General features: G+C 41.3%; 1 protein-coding gene across 2 annotated transcripts in view; it reads left to right on the top strand.

Annotated features, from left to right (window-relative positions):
* The first annotated feature begins 2,584 nt into the window (after positions 1–2,584).
* dpysl3 (dihydropyrimidinase like 3) overlaps positions 2,585–26,435 on the top strand; it is a 36,360-nt gene continuing 12,509 nt past the window's right edge. The window contains exons 1-9 of one of the 2 annotated variants that reach the window (XM_069667242.1): positions 2,585–2,763; positions 15,340–15,428; positions 16,556–16,740; positions 19,420–19,584; positions 19,974–20,035; positions 21,212–21,292; positions 23,576–23,644; positions 24,725–24,845; positions 26,030–26,186. In XM_069667242.1, the coding sequence (XP_069523343.1) occupies positions 2,725–2,763; positions 15,340–15,428; positions 16,556–16,740; positions 19,420–19,584; positions 19,974–20,035; positions 21,212–21,292; positions 23,576–23,644; positions 24,725–24,845; positions 26,030–26,186 (968 nt within the window). In that variant the 5' untranslated portion in view covers positions 2,585–2,724. The remainder of the gene's footprint in view (positions 2,764–15,339; positions 15,429–16,555; positions 16,741–19,419; positions 19,585–19,973; positions 20,036–21,211; positions 21,293–23,575; positions 23,645–24,724; positions 24,846–26,029; positions 26,187–26,435) is intronic. The other variant, XM_069667233.1, reaches the window with a different exon arrangement.

Below are 26,435 nucleotides of genomic sequence, written 5' to 3'. Positions count from 1 at the left end.
AGCGGAGACAGGTCATGTTTAATACTGACATCATCGGGTTCAGTCTGGATGCTGGTCTGGTTTAACAGAACACAAAGTGAGTGGTGATAAAAAGCGTGTTCATGATGCCGGACAATCAAGTACCTCTTTTGCTGATTTACTTTGAAGTCTCACTTTTATTTCCAATTCATTCACAACACAACATTATGATGCTGTAGTTGTTGCGGTCTGTTACTAGCATTGTTGTGGCCTTGTAAAATCATTCAGACATTAAATAAGCTAGTGTTGCTGTGCTAATAATAGTAAACAGTTGTGATCAGGATTATAGATTTTCCTGGTTTCCTGCCGTCTGGAGAGAAGCAATCAGATGCTGTAATGAGGAGAAGAAAGGGGAGTGGTTAGCCAGATGTCCACGGGGGCTGGTTTGGGGATGGCCCCACCCCACCCTGCTCCTCTTTGTTATCGTACATGGTGGAGGTCAGACTGGGTGGAGCCCTTCCTACACACATAACGCAAACATACATGCACATGTACATCAACTCATTTAACCGTATCTTTATGCACACGTCTACCTTGAGAGCCACATGTATGATTTGTAAATGAGTGGCTCTGGAGGATCTTTGTCATGTCTGGGAAAATAGGCTTGATGTCATTGTGATGTCCTCAGGGCTTGGGTTTAATGATTTAAAATTTGTCATAGAAAGTGTTACAAATGTGTTGGACACTGGCGTGAGAAGTCTGAAAAATGTCTGTGTTATGCACAGTAGAAACACTTTTGAGTGGCATCATGGGAAATGTAGGATGCAGTGTTTTTAGAGATTGACATAAACAAAGAACTGAGGATATCTGCTTGGAGATTCTGCATCTTTTTTGCCTCTTGCAAGTCCAGCAACTTTTTGGAAATGCATGACTCCTAGATTTTAATTATGTAGCAGATTTGGCCCTTTTCCCAATTGCACATCTTGTGCTGGTGTGTACGCTGCCTTTTTAACCCACAGAAAGCCGTAGATGAAATCTCTTAGGCATTTCACAGACACAGTAGTAGGAATAGAGTAAGCACAGAGGGTCTTTTGCCTTTCTAAATTCTCTGTTATCCTTTAGTATGAGGGGATCACACATTAGCCAGGTTATTAAACGTGACCATCTTTTCCTTTTGGGGCCACCAAGGTGCTTAGTCTGCTGGTGTAGCTGTGATGACCTGACAGAGTCTTTTCTGCATCCCTGATCTGTCTGAGTCCTGTCTGTCTGTCACCGTCAGCTGCTTAATGTGCTCTGCAGAGGTAGCAGGCCTGCAAACTTCCAGTGTGTTGTTGATGCATTCTCACAGGCCAGGGAATGCTGAGGTAATGCCTCACACCGCCTCACTGCCATGAAAGGACATGTCAGCAGGCAGGCGCTCTGTGTAGCCCGAGGCAGGAGGAAAACAATCAATAGATACTGAGAAAAATCAGTATATCATGTATTTAAGCCTTTCAATATATAACATTAGTGACTGTAGAGAAAATTGATGATGAGAATCTACTCTTAAATGTTAAACTTCTGGAAATATTCTGCACATGTAAATTTTGATTTCACTCTTGATGTTTATAGTTTACACACACACATAAGCACACATGCACACACACAAACATAGACGGGCACACCCTCAGTCACGTGCCTCCTCATTATGGGTGCATTAGTCTTGAGGAGGAGAGTGGTGGAGGAAATGACTGCTGATCCACTTTGGGTTCAAACAATAGAGACACATGGCAGGGTGGGGGCATGCAGAGAGAGCGAGAGAGAGAGAGAGAGAGAGAGAGTGTGTGTGTGTGTGTGTGTGTCATGGTGAGTAGACACGTGGGGTGTGTAATGTGGTGGACAGGCTCTGTGACAGCTGCCACACCATTTTGCCCCTCCTCTGTGTTCACAAAAACAAAACACAATCTTTAGGTCATGATCGACAGATGGAAGATTTACACCCTAATTTGAATATATTATTTTATAGCCGAAACATAATGTTAGAATAGTTAGAATGTATTTATGTATGTGAATTTATGCACATTTTATGGTTTAATTTATACTTTTACATCTTTATAATTCTCCTACAAACTTTAGTTTGGTCATATACTTCTCATCCCTTTTATCAACAGACAAATAAAAAGGAGGATGACAGTCATGAGTGTATGATGGGGATTATTTCCCCCCTGTAGGGACAAGGGGGGGGGGCAAGGGAGACCGTTTTTGCTTCTTCCTATTGGCTATATATTGTCCCAGATTGTACTCTAATCAATTAATCATTACTGGCCTTCCCAATAATCCATTAACCCTCTTAGTGATTTCTGCAGTTACATAAAAAATAGACTACATATTGTCAAATTTAAAACCAGATACTTAAAACAATGTGCTGTTTTTGATCCCAAAAATAGCACAATAATTAGTATTACATTTATAAATGAGCTAGAAAAATGTGTGACAGCTCAGTAATGCAGACAACTGGCCTCAAGCTGCACGGTTACCGGCTGCTCCACTGCGCCCTCTGGTGGAAACATTGCGTCACCGCTTCTTCCCAATAGAGCCGGTTGAGGGAGGGGCCGGTGACTGAAGCACAGACGCTCCTGTAGCTCTCTGTAAGCCACTTTACATCGCACTGACAGAGCGGCCACCATTCCCTGAAGCTCCCATCCAGCCGAGGGCCGCTGCAGCATCCGCTAAGAGGGAATATTGTTGTTCAAAGGTTGATTTTTTTAAGGTGGAATCGGACGGAAAATGTCTTACCAAGGAAAAAAGAACATCCCAAAGATCACAGTGAGTAGAGGAGTTATTTCTGCTTCACTGGCTGTGGGAACTTTAATGTCTGCGCGAGGAAATCACTGCGTTTCTGCGGCGATGTAGCACACATAAATCTGCACGATTCGCTCTTGTTTTTTTTTTTTCTATTGTCAGACTTGATCGCTAGAAAAAAATCCGCACTGTGGAGAGGCATGACTGGCTGCCATAGTGACAGGCAGGCAGGGAGATGAGGCGTTTTCTTAAAGGTGTCCTGCATCTTCTTTGTTGAGAGGATCCATGCGTGCTGCGAGCCGGCTCGCCCATAAAAACCCTGTAATGATGCAAGGACTTCTGCTGTCTGCAATGCAATTCTGTTGGTTCATAGTGACCTGATCGTACTTAATGATCATTTTAAAGGTGGTTTGGTAGCATAATTATACAATTGCATTGATGAGCTTTTGTGGGCTGCCAAATCCACCCTAATTTCACTTTGATTTTTTACCAAAAAATACTAAGGATGCTTTTTAATGCACTCAAATCGATTGTAATCACGTTTTAGTCATTTTGCCAACAATATGTCAAGCCCTTTCTCTTTTAAGGAGGGGATTTCAGGCCTAATTGATCACTGATAATGGAGCATATTGGACAGTGATTTAGTCTTATTTCTAATCAGCTTTTCTTGCCTTTTTGATGCACATTATTTCTGTTGCCATACTTCAGTATCCTAATGATGCTATAGCTATAATTATAGTGTCTTTTGGTTGGCAAACTAACAAAGTATAAGTGAGTAGTTTAACATGATTTAGATTTCTTGTACATTAGCTCATTATTCCCACAAAAAAGGCCTATATTTTTTTATTTCAATAATGAAATGTGTGTCCTGCATTCTGCAGACATGGGCTGCTGTTCATGTTGCAGGCTGGTGCAGAGAAGAGTGAAAAGGAGAGGAGGGGAAAAAAGAGGTGGGGGGAAATACACGCCCATTTTCGAAGAGCTGTGATAAGCTGGCCTTGTAATGGGGCGTTTGTAGTCAGGCCTGCACCACGAGAAGGAGAAAGATTCAGACTCCTGTTAGAGCATCTATAGGGTGGAGGTTGAATTCGGGGCAGGTTGCTGGTGTGTGTTACAATTGCAGAGAAACCTCTCCCTCTCCCCCTCTTCTGTGTGTGTCTGAAATGCCTGCCTTCCACTTCTCATTGTTGCAGCTCAGGCTGCAGTCAGGGGTGTGTTGCTGGGCTTTGTCCTGTCTCCTCAGCTGATTTTACATCAAGGGGTGCTTTTTGGGGAGGACTGGCCTGTAGAGGTCTTTTTTTCTGTCTCTGCATTCAGAGCACAGTCTCTTGATGTCTTAAAGTAGGGCATGTCTCTATAATGTGCTAAAGTGGGCCAGAGTTTTCCATGGCATGTCTTACACAGTTATTATAATAATGGAATTTTTAATTCTACCAACCCCCTACAGAGGGTTTGGTGTTTTTTTTTTTTCTACCGCCTTGTTTTCTTGTTGAATTATGGAGTGTTTAACCTGCAAAAGGCATGATATTTATGATAAGAAAAACCATAGCCACAGACTAAATCAGCACTGATACTGTAGAGGAGACTAGACTCTCCAAGATAAGATCTGTCTCTTCTCTCATTAGTTTGAGGCAAAAAAAATCAGTCATGAGTGAGTTGTTGCAGTTTAATGGCCTGAAGATAGATCGCTATGCGGGAACGGAAGCTACAACTTTTCAGTTGGGAGATTGTTGTAATCCTCAAAAAAATGTTTGATTCAGCTGCCAGGTGGCTTCACAACACTTCCATTCATAGAGGAACCATTGACTTTAGGCTATATAAATAGTGGATAAAGCCAACATGACATCACCCACTGGTTTGTGGGCTGCTGTTTTGAAGCCTCAAGTTTGGCACTGTGGCCGTCTCCATCTTGTATTTTTGGAGCAAGTTACCATATTTGAATGAGAAGAGCTAGAAAGAAGAGCTACGTCATCAGCTAATGCTAGCTCTGAGTTATAAGCTAATGCTAGCTCTAGGTTTTCAGCTACTGCTAGCTTTCAGTTATGAGTGAATGCTTGCAAGAAGTTAATAGCTAATGCTAGCTAGATGTTAGAGAATAAGAATTAGAATCAGATTTATTGCCAAGTAGGTTTACACATACAAAGAATTTGTCTTTATGTTTTGGTGCAAGAACCATCAGCTAGTGTTAGCTCTAAGTTATAAACTAATGCTCGCAAGAAGTTGTCAGCTTATGCTAGCTCTAAGTCATCGGCTAATGCTAGCGAGAAGTTATCTGCTAATGATGGGGCTAATGTATCAGCTAATGCAACTCTAGTTTGTTTAGCAAGGTACATCAGTGGTTTACGGTAACTTAGTTATTGGGAAGCTAATTTTTGCTAGCAAAAACCAGGCTTAAAAAAAATGTACGGACCCAAAAACTGAACAGCTGACTCATTAATTTTAGTGTGTTTTAGTACAAATGAACGCTGAATTTGAGCCTTTTCAGTCATGTTAGTTACTTGTAGCTCATAAGCTAGCCAGAGCTGCCAAGCGTCACGCTTTGAGTGTGACAGTCACGCAATTTGACCCGTTCTCACACCACACGCCACACTTTACATTTCTCACGCTTATATTTCCCCATTCAATACTCTATATTTATTTTTTTCATGATAATAAACTTTGGTCTTCGCGGCATGCCGTAGTTCGAGTAACTCTGATTGACTGACCGAGATAACCAATCCCAGACCAATCCACCAGTCCTTTGTGCCTAAATCTAACCAACCACGGAAAGCACCACGCAATATAAACCAATCAGAAGCAACGTAAGGCGGGTCTTGGCGTCTCTAACGATCTTTCACACACAACAGCGCCGACATTTAAAACCCACTCGACGTTCTCCTGCTTGCTAGAAGACGGACGGTAGGTAACTACCCAATTTTGATCACACAAAATTATTGAAAATGGGTTCACTTTTTAAATATTTTTACTAGTTTGATGTCGACGTAGGACAAATGTTGCTCTTAGTTTTTATCTGTATTATTATTAGACCCCCCTAAAGGAACCCACAGAGTCCCTGGAATCCACTTTGGCTGTGTCCGAAATCACCCCCTACTCAAACAAAACCAAAACCCGAAGCAGTTTGGCTCTTGAGGGAACTCTATCGTCCATCATGACTTTGAAGATGGCGAGCCTCGAGCCACAGTGTTTCAAGTGGGAGCCCCCTGCCTCTGTCATCAAGGCATCAAAATCTGCCACAAACGCCTACAACATGAGACATGTCCCCAGCTAAATGATGGACAGTTGGTTGAAATGAAATATTGCAAATAAATGTATTTTGTCAAAATTCTTGTTACAATTTTCATTTCTAATTTCTGGTTAATTAAGACTAGCATTAGGAGGCCACAGTGCAGGGAGAGCAGCTGGCATAGAGGTGAGGACATCAGTCTTAAGGTATAAATCGACGTTAAAACAGGCCAAATCGACGTTAAAACAGGCCAAAATTTTTTCATGGCCAAACACATCATGGCACTAAAGTCTCACTCTTGCGATTTTCTGAAACTTGGCAGCCCTGAGCTAGCCACGCCCTGTGTATCCTGCTTTATCATCTAGTTTCATCAATGAAAATCAGTGAACATCCTGCTGTAGTAGACTTAAAAATAATGATTAAGACCATAAACTCAATAGAAAACTGTTTAATGAAGTAAATCAAGTGTCATTTTTTCACGGACTTCTTTTAGAAATAGTTGAATCTCCCCCTGCTGGCCATTAGCAAGAATACAGGTTTTAGGAACTTCCGCAATAGCTTCACTTTTTAGATTGGAGGCTGCGTCCAATACTTCTACAGTTTATGGGACAAACTTATTGGCTTTCAGATATGATGTAGTAAAGTGCAGCTTGCTTACCACTTTTATCAGTATTTCCTCCCCACATATATTAGTGCAGTCTTTTTTCTGATAGATTGAGCTGCATATTCTATACATAGATTTACCGGTAATTTCTTGTTGGTGGAGCGGCAGCTGTTCATGGTGACCACTCTGTTTAAATACAGGACACAGTATCTTCAAAATGATACCTATATGACATTCTTGCTGGCAGGGACAAACAACTTATTTTGCCCTTGTGAATTTATTGGAAATAGTACCTTAATCAACCACCGGGGGCAGCAAACAAGCCGTGAGCAGCTACCCAGAAATACACCAGAAAAACGTGCGTACCTGTTTACTGAGCAAACAAAAAAGCATTATGTCAGCAACACTGTTGTCTTCTGTATCACATCCAGTATGTACTTTTATTGTTTCCAGAGTCCTTTGTGTATGAAACCCTGCACAGAGAAGGTGGACTTGCATCAGAATGAGGTTTTATATAATAACCATGTTAAGTTGTATAACTTAAACCACCTGGAAACTGTGATTGTGCAATCCTGAAGGCGTAAACACTGTAATGCCCTATAATTTTGGTCACACCAGCCTGAGAGAAAAACAAATCTGAGTAGGTAGCACTAAAACCAAAAAGCCTTGCCTCATGTAAGTTTAAAAGGTGGTTCTAAAGGGGCAGCTTGCTCTATTTGAAAAATCACTACTACACCAGTTTATGTAAAAATCCATTCTAAGAGAGATTTGAACCATCCCAAGTAATATCAGCTCTGATTGGACAATACATTCAAGATAGTGCTGATGCAGTAAAATACTTTATAGCATAAAGCTACAATGACCTTATACTTGCTTCTAACCCTGCTCCCCTCTCAGACTTTGCTGTATTTCCACGCCGGCCCGCTCTATTCCAGCTGTTTCCTCACGTCTGCCTCCTTGCCAGAGTGGCTCTGTCAGATTTCTAGGTGTGGTTCTTCCCTTCCCTCATACTCCGCTCACAGCAGCCTCAGTGTTGTTCCAGGCTGGTACATGTCATCAGTAATCCTCTCCAGCTGGAAGCAGCATCTGTGGGCATGAAACGGGGCTGGCAGACGGCGACTCTGCCCGGGAAATGAAACCCTGAGACCCCGTGTTGACACACCACAAACATGGAGTGTGCCGTTGCCACCACGCAGGCTGCAAGAAAGTTGGCTTCAGACTTCTTTACTAAGAGAGTTTATAATTCAACCTGTCTGGCTCAATCAAATCCATATTGTTTTTGTCCGGTTGTCACAAGATCAACATTCCAGACAAGCAGGATCTCTCTCTTTATAAACGTTGCTGGCGAGAGCGGCCGCAGTTAATTGAGATTGATAAGCCTCATTGTTTTCGCTATTTTCACATTGTGAAAAAAATCCGGTCCAGTTTTGAGTGAAGAGTAAATATTTTTTTCTCGCTAGGCAACAGGGGCTGAAGCGGAGGCAGTGCTGCTCATTCAGGATGACTTCCCTCTTCCACTGGTCCCTGCCCGCCTCCACCCACACGAGGGTCTCTGTCACAGCTAATGGAGGAGTCGTGGAGTTTTCCAGGACTGTTCTCGCTTATTAAGCAGCACAGAGGAGGGGCTATTTGTAATTAGCATCCCAGTTTATGAGCGCTTCTCCCTCCAGTCTGCTGGAAGTGGAAAAAGTCAAGACCGTAGTAACACAAGATCAACATCCTGTCGTCTATTTTTAATTACTGCTGGCTTGTGTAACAGAAAATGACAGTTTCCTGTGCAGCGAGGAGTGCTTTATTTTTAGTGCTTTGTTTCTTTGTAGTTGAATGACAAGATCTTTTTTTTTTCCACTTGAACTTTAACCTTCTTTGTTGGAAGGAATTTAATAGACGAGCCTGTCAGCGCTGAACAAATGATGTAGTTAAGGAAAGCGAAAAGTGCTTACTTCCTGCTTCGCAATGACTTCATATTTTTAAAAACGTCTGAACACTAAATCAACAGTTTCCCAATCCAGGCCGATTGCTCATAAGCATCTGAGCGGTAGGAATGAGTTAAATTGGGACACATCTTTAAGCATTCGTGGTTAACCCGTGTTGTGATGTTTGCGTGATGTTTGTGCTAAAACTAATCCTCCTTCAGATGTCCTAATTTGTCACCAGCTGAAGAAATCCTGCGCTCTGTGACCTACACAAGTAAAACACCAAATCCTCTGCTGCTGCTTACACAGAGCCCGAGTAATGAGAGTAGGTCACAGGCAAACGCGCGCACACACAAAGTCAAGAACACGCATCGAAGGGGAGATGAGTAACTAACATCTGCGATAGTTCGAGCCATAAAAGTCTCCTCTATCAATTATTTGTAATAAGTCATAATCTGAAACACATATGTCCGGTTTATTATCCATGAAAAATATTTTTTAAAAAGACGCACTTCTGAACTTTCAAACTGTTGTTACTGTTTTTTTTTTACATTTTTATTGGCTAGTAACTGCTTGGCGAGCAAACACAGATTGCACAAACAGTTCAGCGGTCAAATTAGTGTTCTGCTTTCTGTCTGAACACACCTATACAGTTTTTTTTTTTTTTTCCAATGACTACAGCACCACGAACAGCTCATCTAGTGAGATTACGCTCCCCTCTAATGTTGGCTGCTGTAACAGAGACATGATTGACCGATGGGGACATGGTCAGTGACCCTGAGAGGTCAGAGCACATCAGGATCAACATCATCATTGAGGTCTCGTGGAGCCTAAATATTCTAGTTTTTTTCCATGATTTTAAGCCAATTGAAATGTTTTTGCCCTATCATTTAGAGTCAACAAAGGCCTCAAGGCATTCTCTAAAGGATACCCAGTTGGGAGTGCGATCAAATGACCAAAGCACGAGTTAAGCATGATGTGTGACCCTGGTTTGGACAAAGTGGGCCTTTCTGTTTGCATGTTCTCCCCGTGCATGCGTGGGTTCTCTCCGGGGTCTCCGGCTTCCTCCCACAGTCCAAAGACATGCTTGTAAGGTTCATTAGTGACTCTAAATTGCCCGTGGGTGTGGGTGTGAGTGCGAAAGGTTGTCTGTCTCTATGTTTCAGCCCTGTGACTGAAACTGAACACTGAAGTGATGTGAAATGCAAAAACTAAACATGGAATGCTACATTACACTTTGGATGGACTCATCGCCAGGCCAATGATGGCTAGATGCTAAATCAAAGCCGATCAGTGGCGTCTGAGATACTGTGTCCCACTGTGTCGTGATTTTCTTCTTACTGAGAAGAAAATAGTTTCGTTTTTAAAGAATAAAAGAGAATTTGAAGTGGTTGAAATCAATGTCCAACGAGGTTTTAGGGGAAAGAGTGGGCAACTGAAATCAATGACCATGATGGTGGAACCATTTTCCACAACATGCATGTATAAAATCACATGTATGTACGCTATGATGTTATAATCATCTGATTCCACCATCTTGAAACAGCAGTGTGCATCTAATCCCATCTCAGATCCAGCATTCGGTCATGTGAATACCACATCAGCCGCTGAAGGCCATTAAATCGTCCTTGGCTGCAACAGAACTTCAAACAGCATCATGACTGTGGTATGTGTTCATTACGTGGAGGGTGCTGCCTCGTTTATGTTGTAACAAATGGTTAGGTTTAAATCCATAACCACATAATAGCACAGATGGTTTAACTCCAGCGGTGTCACTGTTACACAAGAAAACTGTTATAATGGGAAATCGTAAAAACGTTATGACCCAAATAAACGAGGGGACTTCCTGTTGTCACGCTTTGCTTTGGTGTCAGATCTGTTTTTCTTTAAGAAAAATGCAAAATCATGCATTTGGAAAATATGACATTATCCTGGATAAATTCTGCAACAATAAACAGTCTTTGGCGCTCGCTGGCTACATAACTGTGGCTCCATTGGGAAACAGCATGCTGTCACTTGCTACATTTCCCATGAAATGTTGAAAGTGTGACATATTGCTGTTTTATTACCGTTTGTGGTTGAATGACATGAGCACTGCTGAGTGCTCCTCATAGATTCCAGTAGGGAGCCACATTAAATGTAAGGTTTGCATTTAGATTTATGAAGTGAGATGAAACGTGCTAATGAAAAAACTGCTGTCTCAGATGATCTGTCTTTGGAGAAGCTTGACAGTTTGGTCACCCACAATGCCTTGCCAAACAGCACTACCGCCACTTAGATTAAAGCGATGTGTTCGTGAAAGGGTCTGACAGTTTGATCGTGCTGTACCGTTACTTTAAGTTTTTGAGCATCTTAACGTTCCACTGACTGGAAATAACTCAAGTCTAGTTCAGGAGGTTCATTATGTATCTCTGTGAGTGGAATCAGCAGACTGTAATGGAAAGGAGAACATGTTGATTGTCAAATTACTGTGGTCTCTTGCATGTTATAGGACAGTCGGGGAAGTAGGAGGAACTGAAAATATGAGTGTGTGAAAGAGAGAGGGAGAAAGGGGTACCAATACAGCAGGGCACTGATGCATGAGGGCACTCCCCTCACTGCAGTGTTATAAATCAGATAAACGTATTTGCTTGTTCAGTGCAGTTGATGTGAGAGGGGCTGACTTGTACTCCATTAGTACTGATTCTTTTTTTTTTTATCAATAAATGAATCGCTCAGTCTATAAAATGACATGTCTTATTCCGAGCAGCTTTGAACCAACTGCATTGTAGGGCTGAACAATTTTGAAAAAATATCAAATTGGATTAGTTTGACTTATATTGCAATTTCGATATGATTTGCGATATTAAAGGGAATGATACTTTTTACATCATTATTCTCATTTTCATTGAAAAACATATTATAATGATTATGGTGTGTTTTTTGCGTGATCTGTACCAAACGTACCTAAAGATATTTTATACTTACCGTAAAACCGGAATAAAGACACAGTCTGTTTTGGGGTATCACAGAGGGAGAAAGGTTTTCTATAGCTATTTATTAATAAAAAAATGTATACATGTTGAGTTTGCATTCCTGCTAGCTACCAGTGCTGTAGCTAGCGATAGCTGGCAACCCACGGTAGCGTTGATTGTTGTGAGGGGGTGGCTGCAGTGGCGATCATGACGGTGCATGTCCATGAAGTAGTATTAGCAACATTCAAGCTTAAAACAGTGAGGAAAACACAAAACAGCACTATGGCATATTGTAAATAGGAAACGTTGTAGTGGCTTGGACCCAGAAACTGTTCAATGCGGAGGTGTGACATCATCACTTAACAACCGACAACTTTAGCTAGATAATAGCTCCATCGTCTGGGTAAAATACCGTAACACAATAACATACCTCTCACTGCATTTTATACTGGTATATTGGTCGCACCAGTGTATAGGACGCAGCCCTCTTTTTACAGTAGATGAAAAAAAATGAATTAAAAGTGTGTCTTATACACCGAATTTTACGTTACGTCTGTGTATAATGAGGCCAGAACAACAGTCGGCCATATTGCAATTTCAATAACATTTCAATTAATTATTCAGCCGTACTGCATTGATACACAGTTGCTATTGTGCTGTCTATACACTTAGTTAACTGCTTGTGTCATTATATCTACAGACGTGGTGAAAAAAGTATAAAAATGATGAAATATGGAGATGCTATGTTTCTGCCGAACAGCGACGTTTTACACTGTCGAACAAAATCAGCTATGAAAAAATATATATAAAAAGCCATCCTCAAGTATAGGATTCTGGAAAGAGTGAATTTTTAAGTCTGATGAATGATAAACTTCTTCACTGTGCCCTACTGTTCAAATGTAGGTCATCTTCTAAGTATTGTAAGAGCTGGTATTCATTTGGGTGTGGCTTTGATTGTATCTTTTCTTATCCACATCAGACTCTGATCATAGTACAGCTAACTATGAAAGAGGTACAGTCCATATTAAAGTTCAGATTTAGAAGATGAAGGAATATTCTCCGAGCTGATGAGCGACAGTTTCAGGTCAGCGGCTCCTCGCTGGTTTTGTGCTCCAGCCTCTGATGTCTTGTAATGCGTTGCTTTCGGGTGTGGTTACTTGGGAGGGCTGTGGGCTCCGTTTCACACTGCTCCATCACCGTCGCACACACAAACACACGCAGTGCTTGTGCTTATGAGCTCAGCAGATATTTAGTTGTATCATCTGAGCTCCGTACAAAACTGTTATTGTGCTTTCTCTTTTTTTTCTGACGTGTGAAGGAGTGGCTGCAGTTCATTACAGTGATGAAACACTGGGTCCACAGCCAGGGGTGTAAATCACTGCACACATGGGCTGATGGGAAAATATGGAAGTCTGTCCCCTCTTAGCAGGGCAGGGACTTGTTTGTGTGTAACCCTAACCCAAACACATCCATTGACCAATCATTACAGCTCTAGACACTTTCCTTTGCCTGCTTTAACAGCCAGTTATTCACTGAACCAGCTCTCCAACAGTCAGCAAATCCAGGCCTCAGTCTCGCCTCCTTTATGCTCAGTTTTCCTGCAGTCATCTTGTCGCCATGACAACGGCCTGCTAGAGTCAGCCCATGCTGCAGCAGATATTATGTCTGACTGTGTGGCATCATGGCAACGCCCAGATCAGCCCACATGATGAGATGTAAGGTTGAAGGGGTTCATCACATGTGGTAAAGCTTTGTGCACTAAAGTAGGACGTGTGTGTGCAGAGTATTTGTTTTATGTTTCTCATGCAGATTATAAATATCCTGCCTCATGACGTGATCAGGATTGGTGATTGCATTTTTTTCCTTTTTCATAAGTGGATTTTTCTGAGAAAATAACAACCTCGGTTAGTTTTGTTACGTAATAAAATCTGGATAAGATGTTAATCCATGATCAGTCCTTAAAAGCAGCTTCAGTTCTGCTTCCAAGAACAAAATGTCATCCTCCAAAATGTTATCACCGCGCCAGGTCAGGTCCTTTTTACTGCAGGGGAATACGAGTTACAGTGGAAACCTTCTGATTTTTGAAGCATACATGTGATAAAACTGGCACTCCCAGATTTACCCAGTCAGTATTTTTACGAGTAATCCATTCAGAATGACTGCATTAAGTCAGATTTAAATGTGCACACTGTCAACAGAGCAAACAAGTGACAGTAGAGAAAAGTCATAACAGTTGAAGTATTTTTGGGTCTTTGACGCGTCTTTTTGAGGGCTACAATACAACAGCAGCATTGTAACATTTGGTTGCAATGTTGCATTATGCAGTTTGTCTTTATTAAATAGGACGGCTAAAGAGAGACAGGAAATATGGCAGAGAGTGGGGAATGACCGCTGGGTCAAGGACTGCAGCCTTGCCACATGGGACGCCTGCTCTACCGACTGAGCTAAACCAGCACCCTGATTCTTTATATTTCTAATCTGAAAATAGGTTGCTTGTTAGAAAAGCCACAACTATCAGGAAGTTGAATAGGGTTGCATGTTGAATGACAAATGCACACAACATGACATAATTCTGCACTTTTCATATGTGGAGTTGTTTGAACATTAATATTTAGGTTTAATTTGTATTACCTTGTACATGTCTTTTGGATATGGGTTTCATTAATGCCATTTGCAGGTTTTTAGACTCCCAAACGTGCTTTGATATTTTCATCATGTGCTTTGTATTTTTGTATTTTTGCATGAAACAAACTTAAAGTTGTAATCTCGAAGATCTCAGTTTTGTTCTCTTTGGCGGCACCTATGGCGATAAACGGTAATTGTGGGAGCACACTTCCCAGATATCCAGACAGTGTTGCATGTGTGACGTCCACGGTCGGCTCCGGTTGTAACTCTTGATTTTCCTCTCTGGCGGTCGCTTTCCTTTTCAGACTGTTTGCTTCATCTGAGCGTCAAATTTGTTTCTTTTTGTTTGGATTTTCACTTATTTTTGAAGTTGTATCTGTAGTCATCGATCTTTTCTTTGTTTGTTCAGCCATAGTAGATTACTGTTTACTCGCAACACCTGCAGAGACCAGAAAAGCAGCCGCTTAGCTCCGCCTACCCTCTCTGGCAGACCAACCACTGCTGGGTGATGGAAAACGCGTCACTAACTGGGAGCCGCTTGTGATTTTCTTCAGCAAAAGTTGCCACAGACTCCCAGTCTGTAATACTGCAAATGCAGAGGCTTTCATCAGTGGGCCATGGGCTCAATCACTACTGTGTTACCTCATTCAGCGATAGATAGTGACTTAACAGACATTTGTTTAAATGAAGATCTTTGAGATTATTACTTTTAAGTATAAGAGTGAACAGAAAGTTGGTTTTCCATGAGCGCATGTTTAAGAAGCTACTATAAGTTTGAAGCACACGTTACTGTACAGTTTTCATTGTTGGCCCAATACACTCAGTTTGCTTGTTCAGTATCATCTAATGGATTTATTTATCAGAGATTGAAAAAAAAAACTGGGATGTGAATATGGATTGCTTGCAGGGGGAATCAAACCATGCAAAAGACCTGAGGGAAAGCTTAACAGCCAGACTCAATGGGCGGTCCATTCCTGAAGTGTTTGTTGTGTGTTTAAATGGGACAAGACAGACAAACATGCAGATGTCCTTGTTGCCATGAATTAATGAATAAAGGACACATTGTTCATCCTTTATGGGTTGAAAAAGAAGGACATAATCTAACCAGCGAATAAGAGAAACATTGTCCACGCCTAAGTATAGAACAGAAATAATCTGGCATCACAAATCGTCCAATTAAGCTTCAGTTGACAGAGTTTCAAGCCGAACTGGGTCTTTGTTTGAATAAAATGGCATCAGATCATAACATTTGTGTTTCCCCCTCTTCTTTCTCTGCAGAGCGACCGGCTTTTGATCAAAGGCGGGAGGATCGTGAATGATGACCAGTCCTTCCATGCCGATATCTACATGGAGGATGGCCTCATTAAGTAAGTCGTCCGCTGTCCTCCTTTCTGCTCTGCTTTTATTCACTCCCACTTACTCTCATTCCTCCACGTTCACTCTAGCCTATCATTCATTTTTAGCTTCCTGCATATTTAAGTGCGTCTTTCTTGTGAGAGTGCAACAAAATTAGTTTTTTACAGGTTACACTGGGAGGTAAAACTGGTTGTTTTAAAACTGTATCAAGTACAAATATTTCTACTATTGTCCAAAGTAACCCAAACTAAATATAGCAGACTAATTAACTCTCCCTGCTGACTGAGTGATAAGGAAACTTCAGGGATAAAATGCATGAGCACAAGCTGCTTCATCGGCGGGCACACTGTGTCCTGCTGGCCGGCCTGGACCAAAAACAAAAGTCCTTTTTTCAACGGTTCAGCTTACAGGCAATTGGCTCAGAGACAAGTTCGAGTGATACCAGCCAGTCTAGTCACCAATTTTATGTGCTAGCATGAGCTTGTCCCCGCCCCAGCAGACAAGGAGAGGCTAGTTTGAATTCCTCTCTCTGTCCCCCTGAATCAGCCTGCCCTCTCTTTCCCCCCTGTTCTGTTCCCACTTGATTTTCCAATTATAGGCTCTTTGTCCCCCCTGTCCCCTCAGTGAGGCGGCTCACAGAGAGGCACCCACAGAAAGCCTGGTGTTGCATAATAAGCACCCAGATGCCTGCTGGAGCATTGGGCTGCTGGCAAACCCACAGAGATTCTGGCTTCTGCCCGCTAGTCTGTCTGTCTGGTCGGTCTGCTCCATAAACTCTGAACAACAGGGGCCGAGTGTTGGTTTGTTGACATGGTGACAGTGTGATGCTTTTATTATGTCTGACTATGTTTGTTTGTGCAAGGTTTTTTTTATTATTATTTGAATGTATGATGTCTTTATGTTGATAAAAGTCTAGCTGGATCAGTACTGAAAATCACCACAAATGTACCGCCAAAATAAAAGTTTAGACGTGTCAACAGTCTTATTGAGACGACTTGAAAAATAAGCCTGTATATAGTTTTTCAGGTGTTGCTTGCTGGAATCACTTGTTGACAACTTGGTTTACTCATCCACATATAAGTACTAGAAAAAACATCATCTTATCATTCAAATATGACAACTTCACTTCCCTCAACAGGCAGATCGGTGACAACCTGATCGTGCCCGGCGGGGTGAAGATCATCGAGGCCAACGGGAAGATGGTGATCCCCGGCGGCATCGACATCCACACCCACTTCCAGATGCCGTATCGTGGAACCACCACCGTGGATGACTTCGCTCAGGGATCAAAGGCTGCTCTTGCCGGAGGCACCACCATGATCGGTAAGGGGCTTCAGGAAAGGGCATGCACACTGTAGAGTTAGTTTTCACATTGAGAGTTAAGCTAAAAAGAAGGGGGAAAAAGGAGGGGCGAGACCCCAACAGAGGACAAGAGAAAGGGATGGGAAGCGTTTTTGGGCAGCTCTCCAAAAACAGGACCTTACAAAAGACAGAATGTAAGGAGGGGCTAGAATGGGGAAGGGGGGTATAGAGTGAAAACACTTCTCCCACGGATATACAACACCAGGGTCTGTCTGTCTGCATAGTTGTGTGTGTACAGTGTGGGTGTATATGTATGCTTCCAGACGCTACCCAGCTAACAGCTGGTAGATACCACAGCCTCATTAATACCATTAACTTCTTTTGAGCAGGCTGCTACCCTGTGTCTTGTCTGCCGGGGTAGCACTGTGTCTAAACAGACAGGCGTGCCACTGTAGTAAGCTGCTCTATTCATGGGCTCCATTCATTCAAGGATTATATTCCAGAGGGTGAAGTGTGAGAGAGAAAGTGAAAGCATGTACTGTGCTTTGTACCTGCCTGTGTGTTTTGTTTACTGTATACTGTATATGTGTCTCCATTAACGCATGATGATGCGTTTGTGTGACTGAACAAACAACTGGTTCAGATGGTTTGCATGGTAAACAACAGTGTTTTATATGTGACTGCTGTTTCCGGCTCCATCCTATTAACATGCAAAGAGCAGATAAGCAGCTTGGGTCATCTTTAATGAGATAAAGAAGAGTTGCCTGATGGCTCTGTTGGAGAGCCAGCAGGCGGCCTTATTGTATTACTGCTGACTAAGATGTTTTGTGCACGGTGATACTGTTATGTACAATGAGGATTAACTGGCCATAAATAATCTCAGGGAAAACAGACACGATAGGCTAAAGTGAGGGTTCACCTTACAGGGACGCACAAAGGCAAACATGTAGTCACAGTTACATATGAATATACAGTTAATCATGCAAATCTACACATTAAAAACATTGTATATACATTTAATATACACTATTCCTGATACTAGTCTATATAGTGAATTTCTTGAATGGTAATAGACCCTTACTATGTGGATTGTGCTTTGATATTGCACCAGTATGACTGATAATAACTTTATTGAAGAATATGTAACAGTTGACCTTATGTGACTGCAGACAGTGAGTGAGTATCGTAACTACTGAGTCAGAGTGCTGTTGGACAAACTACATGATGGCACTGACTTTAAAGCCCCCCTCCAGTGAAAATCAAGTGTTTAACCTTGTAAACATCTCCATGTGGTGTTCTTCATGTGCTACAAGAAATATCAGGGACAACATCAGCAGTCATCTTCATGGCTGTGCCTGTCTGCTTTAAACTGCAGTGTACCAAGGACAGGCTGAACAACACGTTTTCAGATTGGCAGGTTTGAGACGTCACAAACCTAAGGAGCCAATCCCGTTATGTGCAACCTATGGCAACCACTTTCGCGATGCGCGTGCCAGCTGTAACAGTCATCGTAATTTTTGCAAACTCACTCCTGACTACTAACGTTAACGTTACTACTACTAATTACTACATGTCAAGCTAGCTAAGTTTCAACAATTTGCCACTAAACGATGGCAGAGACGTGTTTTGTTGTCACGATGGAGGGGGCGGTTGGAAATGTGCATAGTGGGCGGGGAATATGCAATTTTGGGAATTTTGAATGAGGGAGAAGGAAGAGATGCCTTGGGAGGATTTTTAGGTAAATAAAGGTATTTTCCTGAAAAAAACATATCAGACAATTTATTATTTCAAGCAGAGCATTTTATATGTGTTAAAACATGACTGGAGCTGATCTTTAATAACTCCACTGATTGTTTTTCAATACTGTATTCTGTAAAAAAAAGTTTTCTTATCAGTAGTTATCAGAAAAAAAAAAAAACACTGATACAGATACATAAAATCAAGCCCAAATTAGGCCAGTATCGGCCAATATCATTAACTGACTGATATATTGGTCGCACTGTAGTATTTTCCTCTGCAGTAGTCATTTGTAGTTAAATCGCCTGAACATGAAACTTATTAGCTTAACATGATTTTATGATGTATCAATTATTTAAGTTCTATATATGTGTTTTTATATGTTTTTCAGCAGGAAACTTCCAGGAAGTATTTTAATTAAAAATATTCCGATATTATGTCACTGCACTCCAATGAATATATAAGATAAGCTAAATACTTTAATTTGCATGTTGCATGCCATTTCTGTAACCAGAAGCACCTTCCTGAACCACTGAATAATTACCATTTTAAGAAAGGGTCCCATCTGGTAAAGTCCTCTGCCCTTGTGTGCCAAACTCTAAACCTAAAAATTGATCTGCTTACATGACCAAACAAAAGCCTAAAAATATCCACAGCTGAAGTGTCCCCAAATTTATCAAGGACACGCGCACTCAGAGAAAGATGTTCAAATGTAATGTGACATCTGACAAGGCTGGTCCCCACCGGCTGAGCCCTGCTGGAACTCAGACAGACAGCTGATTATGCAAGATAAATAATACTGGGAGAAAGTGGAAACACCAGCAGACACAGCCTGACATCTCCCTGTCTACATCTCTTTATGTGTGTCTGTCCCCACCCTAATCTGTCACGCCTTTGTCTGTCCTTTGATTTCACCTTCCATCTTTCCTCTTTAAATCCATCACTTTCTTCCTCTATCACTAGTGGACCACGTGATCCCAGAGCCTGGCAGCAGCCTGATGGAGGCCTATGATCAGTGGAGACAGTGGGCGGATGAGAAGACCTGCTGTGATTACTCCCTCCACGTGGACATCACCCACTGGAACGACAGCATAAAGCAGGAGGTGGATAACCTCATCAAGGAGAAAGGTGGGCTGTGATGGTGTGACAAAACATCTACTTAAAGAAGAGATTGTATAGCTTTCCAAGTTGCAGCTTCCAATTGGAGGATGTATGCAAATAAAGCTAAAAATGTATTGTTGTTTAAAAGTTCTGCTGTTGTTGCAGTACTTTGTACAATACAGTTTAACTATCAGCCTGGAAAATGTAACTAAATTACATATAGGCAAATAAACACACCCTTTCTATTCTAATATCACATAATGTTGTAACATTGGACTCAAATAACAACCTCCCCAGACTGACCACATCCTGGTTATCCATTAAGTCATTTTAAGGTCTGTCTTTGACCTTTTTACGGAGGTTTGAGTATCATGTTTCACATGTTTTCTTCTTCATGTTATAATATTTTGTTACAGGTGTGAACTCATTCCAGGTCTACATGGCTTACAAGGACTACTACCAGATGAGCAACAGTGAGGTACAATAACTTTAACTTAAAGCATCCTCTTTAAAATGTTTTTTTTTAAGTCTGGGGGACAGAATACTCGGCTCTCTCTCTGCGAATAAATGCACAAACTAATGTGAGACTTCTGCTGTCTTGCTTTGACAAATCACATGGTTAACTTCAAGTCTTTTTAGTTCAAAATCTCCTTTTGTAGTCCTTCCAAGGCTGCTGACCAGCAAATTGTGTTAGTGGAAATGATAAATCTTCTTGATTTTGATCAGTCAGACTACAGATGCCCCAATATAAGCTTGGCACAAACAAATTGTTTTTTGTCCCCAGTAACGTACACTACCAGTCAAAACTTGTGGGGATCCATTAGTCCTTAACCAATAGTCTTTTCAATGTACATGTAGGAAAAATGACTGAAAAAATATAACTAACCTTTAACATCTTCAGTGTAAACATGAACAAACAATACAAGTGTTCATGTGGCAAAGGAATCCAAAACATGGCAATCTAACTACCTTATTGAAGTAATCCATTTAGAGCAATTGCGATCAAAGTAATCCATCACTGCTGACTTGCTGAGTTACTGCATAGTCAACAAGCATGAAAACATGGCAACGGTTTGGCTCCAAGCTTTACCACAGTGTCTAAAAAAGTGAGTAAATTATGGCCTTTGGTTGGCATTCTCAAGATGTCCAAGTTTAGTCTTTTAGAAAACTTTTCTTCTTTTTTTATCTACCTTGAAATACTGTCTCCTTATGTAACGTGTCACTTGTGATGTATAGTGTAAGCCCAGCTGTTAAAAGTAAAAACATAAAGTGTAAATCCAGACGGTGTGAGGCAGGACTCTTTGTGTTTCTCATGCAGCCGTAGCTAATTCGGTCAGTCGGAGGAGCACATGAGGCAACTGAAATAGTCCGGCTTGAAAAGCTGATGTCATGCAGCTCACATAGGAACAGTGGTGCAGCAACATAACAACAACTGCAGCTCATCCCACACGGAGTTTAACCGTTTCTAAGGACCACACACAATAATTGCAGCGTGTCGTGGTCGCCATCATCATGTAAATTGTGGCCTTCTTGTTGAGGGTGACCCCTGGATGAAAAGGAGTGTTTGGTCCTTGTATAAACAGCCCGGCAGGATATTAAATAAAGAAACTGGACCACTGTAACTTCACTGTTTTACTGTGTCTTTCTCCTGCAGCTCTATGAGGTCTTCACCTTCTTGGCAGAGAGGGGAAGCATCGCTCAGGTCCATGCTGAAAATGGAGAGATCATCGCTGAGGTAAAAATAAAGACACATGCATTTCTTCCTCTTTCCATTTCTCCTCTGCCTCATTTTCTTTACTTCCCTCTTTTTGATCACTTGTCTTACATCCAGCTTTGTGATCTGTTTAAGTTCAATGTGATTTATTTAATCTTAGTTCACATTTCCAGTCTTATCGCAGGGCATCTGCACTCCCGACAGACTAAACACACTGTCACCGATGAGAGGGAGAATGTGTTCCCTGTTAAACAGTGATGTGTGTGTGTGTGTGTGTAGTAAACACAGGGTGGTGCTGCAATGAGGACAAATGAGGGTGAATGAACTGTAATAGTCGGTGGATTGAGGGAGTTGGTATTAGTCAGAGCTCCAGACAAAGCCTGGATTCTGTCACTGTGTGTGTGTGTGTGTGGATGTGATTTACTGCAAATCTCAGCACTCCCACCCAGTCTTAAACTTTAAGGGAGTCTGATTTCAATCAGCTTTAAGTCCAACAATGTCTGAACCTCCAGGACTATGGCATGACCTGACATTACTGTCGCGCATCTGCGATATAGAGGGCTTGTTTAGACCTGTATGTGATATGTTAAGGGCCATGTTGTAACCAAGTGTCATCCTCAACGGATAAGTGATGGAAAACTACTGACCGTGTTTAAAGCTGCAGTTTCTCTTATGACCACTAAATGTTGGCACTTTAACCTCACTTTCCCTCCAGGAAATACAAACACAAAATACAAAAATCTATTTTATCTTTACAAGGTTTACACCTCATTAACAAATTTTTATGTCTTGTTTCGTATCAACCTGGGTCTAATTCTCATGATTGTGGCCATTCAGAGTATGGGTCTTGCTAACCTACCACCTTCTTTCGAGGGATTTCAGGAAACACAGAGTTTCTAGCAGCATGATCCTTCCAAAGCTTTCCAAATAAACACTAAAGTCATCTGTTCAATAAGCTAACGCTGTTTTTCCCTTGTACGGGTTGTAAGTGTGATGCTTACCATATGTAGAAGGACTTTCATTTGTCCACAGAGCCTCCTCTACTTCATTTCTGGGATGTGAAAGAGATTGCTTTTTGTATTAACACAGCTGGATTAACTCTCATCTACAGACCTGTCTAAATTTTCCATGCCAGTCATCAACAGGTCTCACTCCTCATACGGCTTTGGAGAGCAGTGACAACTGAAAAAATGACTTTCCCTGAGTTACAAGTTCTGCTGCCTTTGCCTCCATTCTTCATCGTCTGCTAGGTTTAGCTTTTCGACTGTGTGGTCTGATTGGAATAGATATGTTTGGCAAGCAGTAGAAGATGACTCACGTTTTTCCTCCTAATAGTCCACTGGCTTACCGTACGACATAGCACTTAGCTTACAGAGATTACCTTCTCTCATTACTCTTTTATACTTGCTATGTACATGCAAAGTCAACAGTGTCCCACAGATCATTCATTAAAACAAACCAACACATAAATACGTTTGGTAGTTTTGGTCAACAGTAGCACAGAGACTAGCTACAGGGATTAGCTACTGAAGCTAGCTTCATATAAATCTGCTTAATAGGCTAGTAAGTAGGTTTCTAAAAAGCTAGCTTAGCTAAATCTATTGAGTAGGCAGCTAGCATGGATTAGCGTCTGTAGCTAGCATCATAGAAATCTACTTAGGCTAGTAAGTAGATTTTTAAAAAGTTAGCTACAGTAGCTAAACCATACTAGCTGCCTATTCAATAGATGTCTGCTAGCAACCGTAGCTAATACATGGAGCTAGTTTCTGTGCTACTCTTGATCAGTCACAGACGTAAGCGACTCCATTCTTCCTGTTTTGCTATGGTGTTAAAGTAACCTAAGTCACAAAGGTTTAATTATGATAATAAAACCCAGGTTGAAAATACTACAATTGATTTAAAGGCTTAAAGTCATTTTTGGGGAAGGATGTCTTAATGAATCATCCATGCAGACATTAGACACTCTGTCCAAGTGTCCCCATGCAGGGGTCACCTCTGCACTTTACCACGGACACAAAAATGCTGACAGAACTTATCTGGAAGTAGGTCTACATGTACACAAAGACCCTGAACAGCCCGGGGTTTCCCGCAGTCTTCTGTGTGTGGCCTGACCCAGATGACAACACCGCGGCTCGAATCCTTCACACAGGCAGAAAGAAACAGAAACAGAATATCATCTTGGAGTGTGACCAAGAGGTTACATCAGCCCGATCGCTCAAACCGCTGAACAACCAAAAAAATATTCCTACATACATCTATGAGCTGAGAAGCTAACAGCCTGCTTTATGTGTGTGTGTTGAACAGGAGCAGGCCCGCATGCTGCAGATGGGTATCACTGGACCAGAGGGACACGTGCTGAGCAGGCCAGAAGAGGTACGACAGAAACACACTGTATAGCCTACATGCACAAATTATGTAAAATGATGTTAAGCACATAGCCATGAACATTTAAAGACTAATAAAGCTAAGTTTGTATTTGTTTTAAGACAAAGCCATAGGTTTTCTTGAGATATTGTATGTTTTTAAGCCTTTATGGCTCCTTTTTGGTGATTTTCCTGCAGCCAATGACAGCACTGTTGATCTTAAGATACCAACTGAGAAGTCAAAGTTGTAAGAAATAAGACAAATAGCAGTCAAAACATGGCCACATATACACACAGTCTTGGACTGGTTGTCAGACACACAATGTTCTTGTTACACGTGTGGTTTCACACACATTAGAGGCTTTGGGTGAGGAATAGTTGCTCCTAATGTTTCTTTAACAAACAGAGTAAAAGCCATGCCACTTGTCTGCCTTTAGCTTGACTTGGATTTTCCACTCTGCGGTGCAGAGGAGTGAAGTTGTCCCTCCAGTCTCATGGTGTCATGCAGTAAAGCAGAGTCTTAAAAGTCAAAGGCTTAGTAACATAATTTAATTGAGCAGAGTTGGATGATTTTATCAGTATCTGGTGTCCTGTTTTGCTATAATTCATTGGCTATGGGAGCCAGGTTGAACTTGTGGACTAGAACATAATAATCAGCTGAAGTGTGTGCGTCACTTTGCAGATTGCAAAACAAGTCAGCTGTCACATCTGGAGCTGTGCATGGCTTTGAACTAGCAACTTTATTTTGGATTAAAAGATATAATTCTTCCTCGCTGGTTTTCATAAACATGGAAATAAAGAAAGATGTTTTAGAAATGAGATAATCACAAACTTTAAAGTCTTCTGTTAGGAAAACAAGTAAATTAGCATGTGGTGCTAACTCAAGTCTAACTAAATCCCAAAATATCAAAGAAACTGAATAGACCTTCAAAATTATAAGCTTCCACATTTGGTCAAAAGTGAATTATTCAAATAATACAGCTCTGAAAATAACTAATGACCTGTGGTTAAGATATTTAAAGTCTGTTTGAGAAGATTCTAATGGTAAAACCATTTATAAGTCAACCACAATGTCCTGTCCCTTCTGCAGCTGGAGGCGGAGGCGGTGTTTCGTGCCATCACCATCGCCAGCCAAACCAACTGTCCTCTCTATGTGACCCGTGTCATGAGCAAGAGTGCTGCTGACATCATCTCACAGGCCCGGAAAAAAGGTAAAGAGCACTCAGCATTTAGACTTTACTACCCAAAGTAGGATATTGTAAATTAAGTGGGTATATTCAGGAAGTGTTAAGCTCTTAAAAATAATAGTGCCTGCAAACAGAAAAGCAAGGTTCAAGATGGTACATTGTCCACAGCAACAATAATGGGTCCTATTTTACATTACAAAATAGTATTGTATTTTATATACATTATATACATATATATATTATATTGATTCTGTCTTATATCTTTTTTTAACAGCATTTTACTTGTATTTGATCAGATCAGTACAACTACACAACAAATGTGCCTTTAAAACAATCTATGGTCCAGATATACAAGACCTGAATTACTCAATGTACTCCTGCTCATTGGTTGCCATCTTTGTGCTGATTTCTGAGACATTTGGGATGCACATACAAGCATCACTGCACCTATTCCCTTATAAGAAGATTTCACTGTCTTTACTGGAGCTTTCAATTTACACATGACTTTGGCTCTGCTTGCCATCATGAAAAAGATGCTATTCCCAAAGGAATTTTGACATTTGTCACTGAGGTCTTTTCTGTGGTTTAGCTGTCACACAAACCATCCCTCACAGTCCCAGGAAGGAGCAGAGGTGAACCGAGGGGCTGCCTGTCTGTGATGGATTGTGAAATATACAGTTTTTGAGGATAAAATGCGAAAAGAAGAATGTATGTTTGGACATCTTGAGGGCCACATGAGGTTTTTACAGGCAGCTCTGTCCTCAGAAGGACTTCCTCTTGCACTCATGTGGACCCTTTATAGGCTGGACATCTTTGTTTGGATCTATTCTCACGCTCTAACATTTAAAACTGGAAGGAGTTCAATCAGTTAGGTGTGAGAGCATGAAGAAACACGAGAACAGGAACATTTTAGCTACATGTATTAAACCCTGGCTCATTGTGCAGGAAAGAATAAGCTCAATTTGAGCCACAGTGAAATTTGTACATTGTGTGATGTTTGGCTCTCAGGGATTAGGCAATGTTCCTCTTATTCACACACTCAGATGAATTATCAATGCTTTTAGTGAGATTAACCTGCTGACAAATTAATAATGCTTGACTGTTGCAACTCATGGTATTTGTGAAAGCCAAGAATCACTAAAATAAATCAATTTGATACACTTCACATTTGATACTTGAACATATTTTTACCATTGTGTGTTTCCCAGGAAATGTTGTGTTTGGGGAGCCAATCACGGCCAGCCTGGGGACCGATGGGACGCATTACTGGAGCAAGAACTGGGCCAAGGCGGCTTCTTTTGTAACTTCACCTCCTCTTAGCCCTGATCCCACCACTCCAGACTATCTGAACACGCTGCTGTCCAGGTACCTATCCCAACACCTCCCTTTGGTTATTGACCATTATTTCACAACTTCTTCTCATGGTATTTTAACTATATTGTGCATGGATAACACAATAAAAGAAGGATGCAGCATTTTTAAACAGTGTATCTCTTGTCTCATAATCAGAAAACGATTCCAAGCAACACAAAAAAACGCTTAGTAGTCAGCTAATGCTAAGGGTATAAGCTATTGCTAGCTCAAGCTTAGCTCAAGCTCAAGTTTAGCAAGGAG

The sequence above is a fragment of the Semicossyphus pulcher genome, unplaced genomic scaffold (genome assembly GCF_022749685.1).
Source record: "Semicossyphus pulcher isolate SPU_LCO1_2020_fin unplaced genomic scaffold, fSemPul1.0.p SCAF_10, whole genome shotgun sequence".
NCBI classification, from domain to species: Eukaryota; Metazoa; Chordata; class Actinopteri; order Labriformes; family Labridae; genus Semicossyphus; species Semicossyphus pulcher.
The sequence above is the reverse complement of the archived record's forward strand: the minus strand, read 5'-3'. Positions and strand labels throughout refer to the sequence as shown.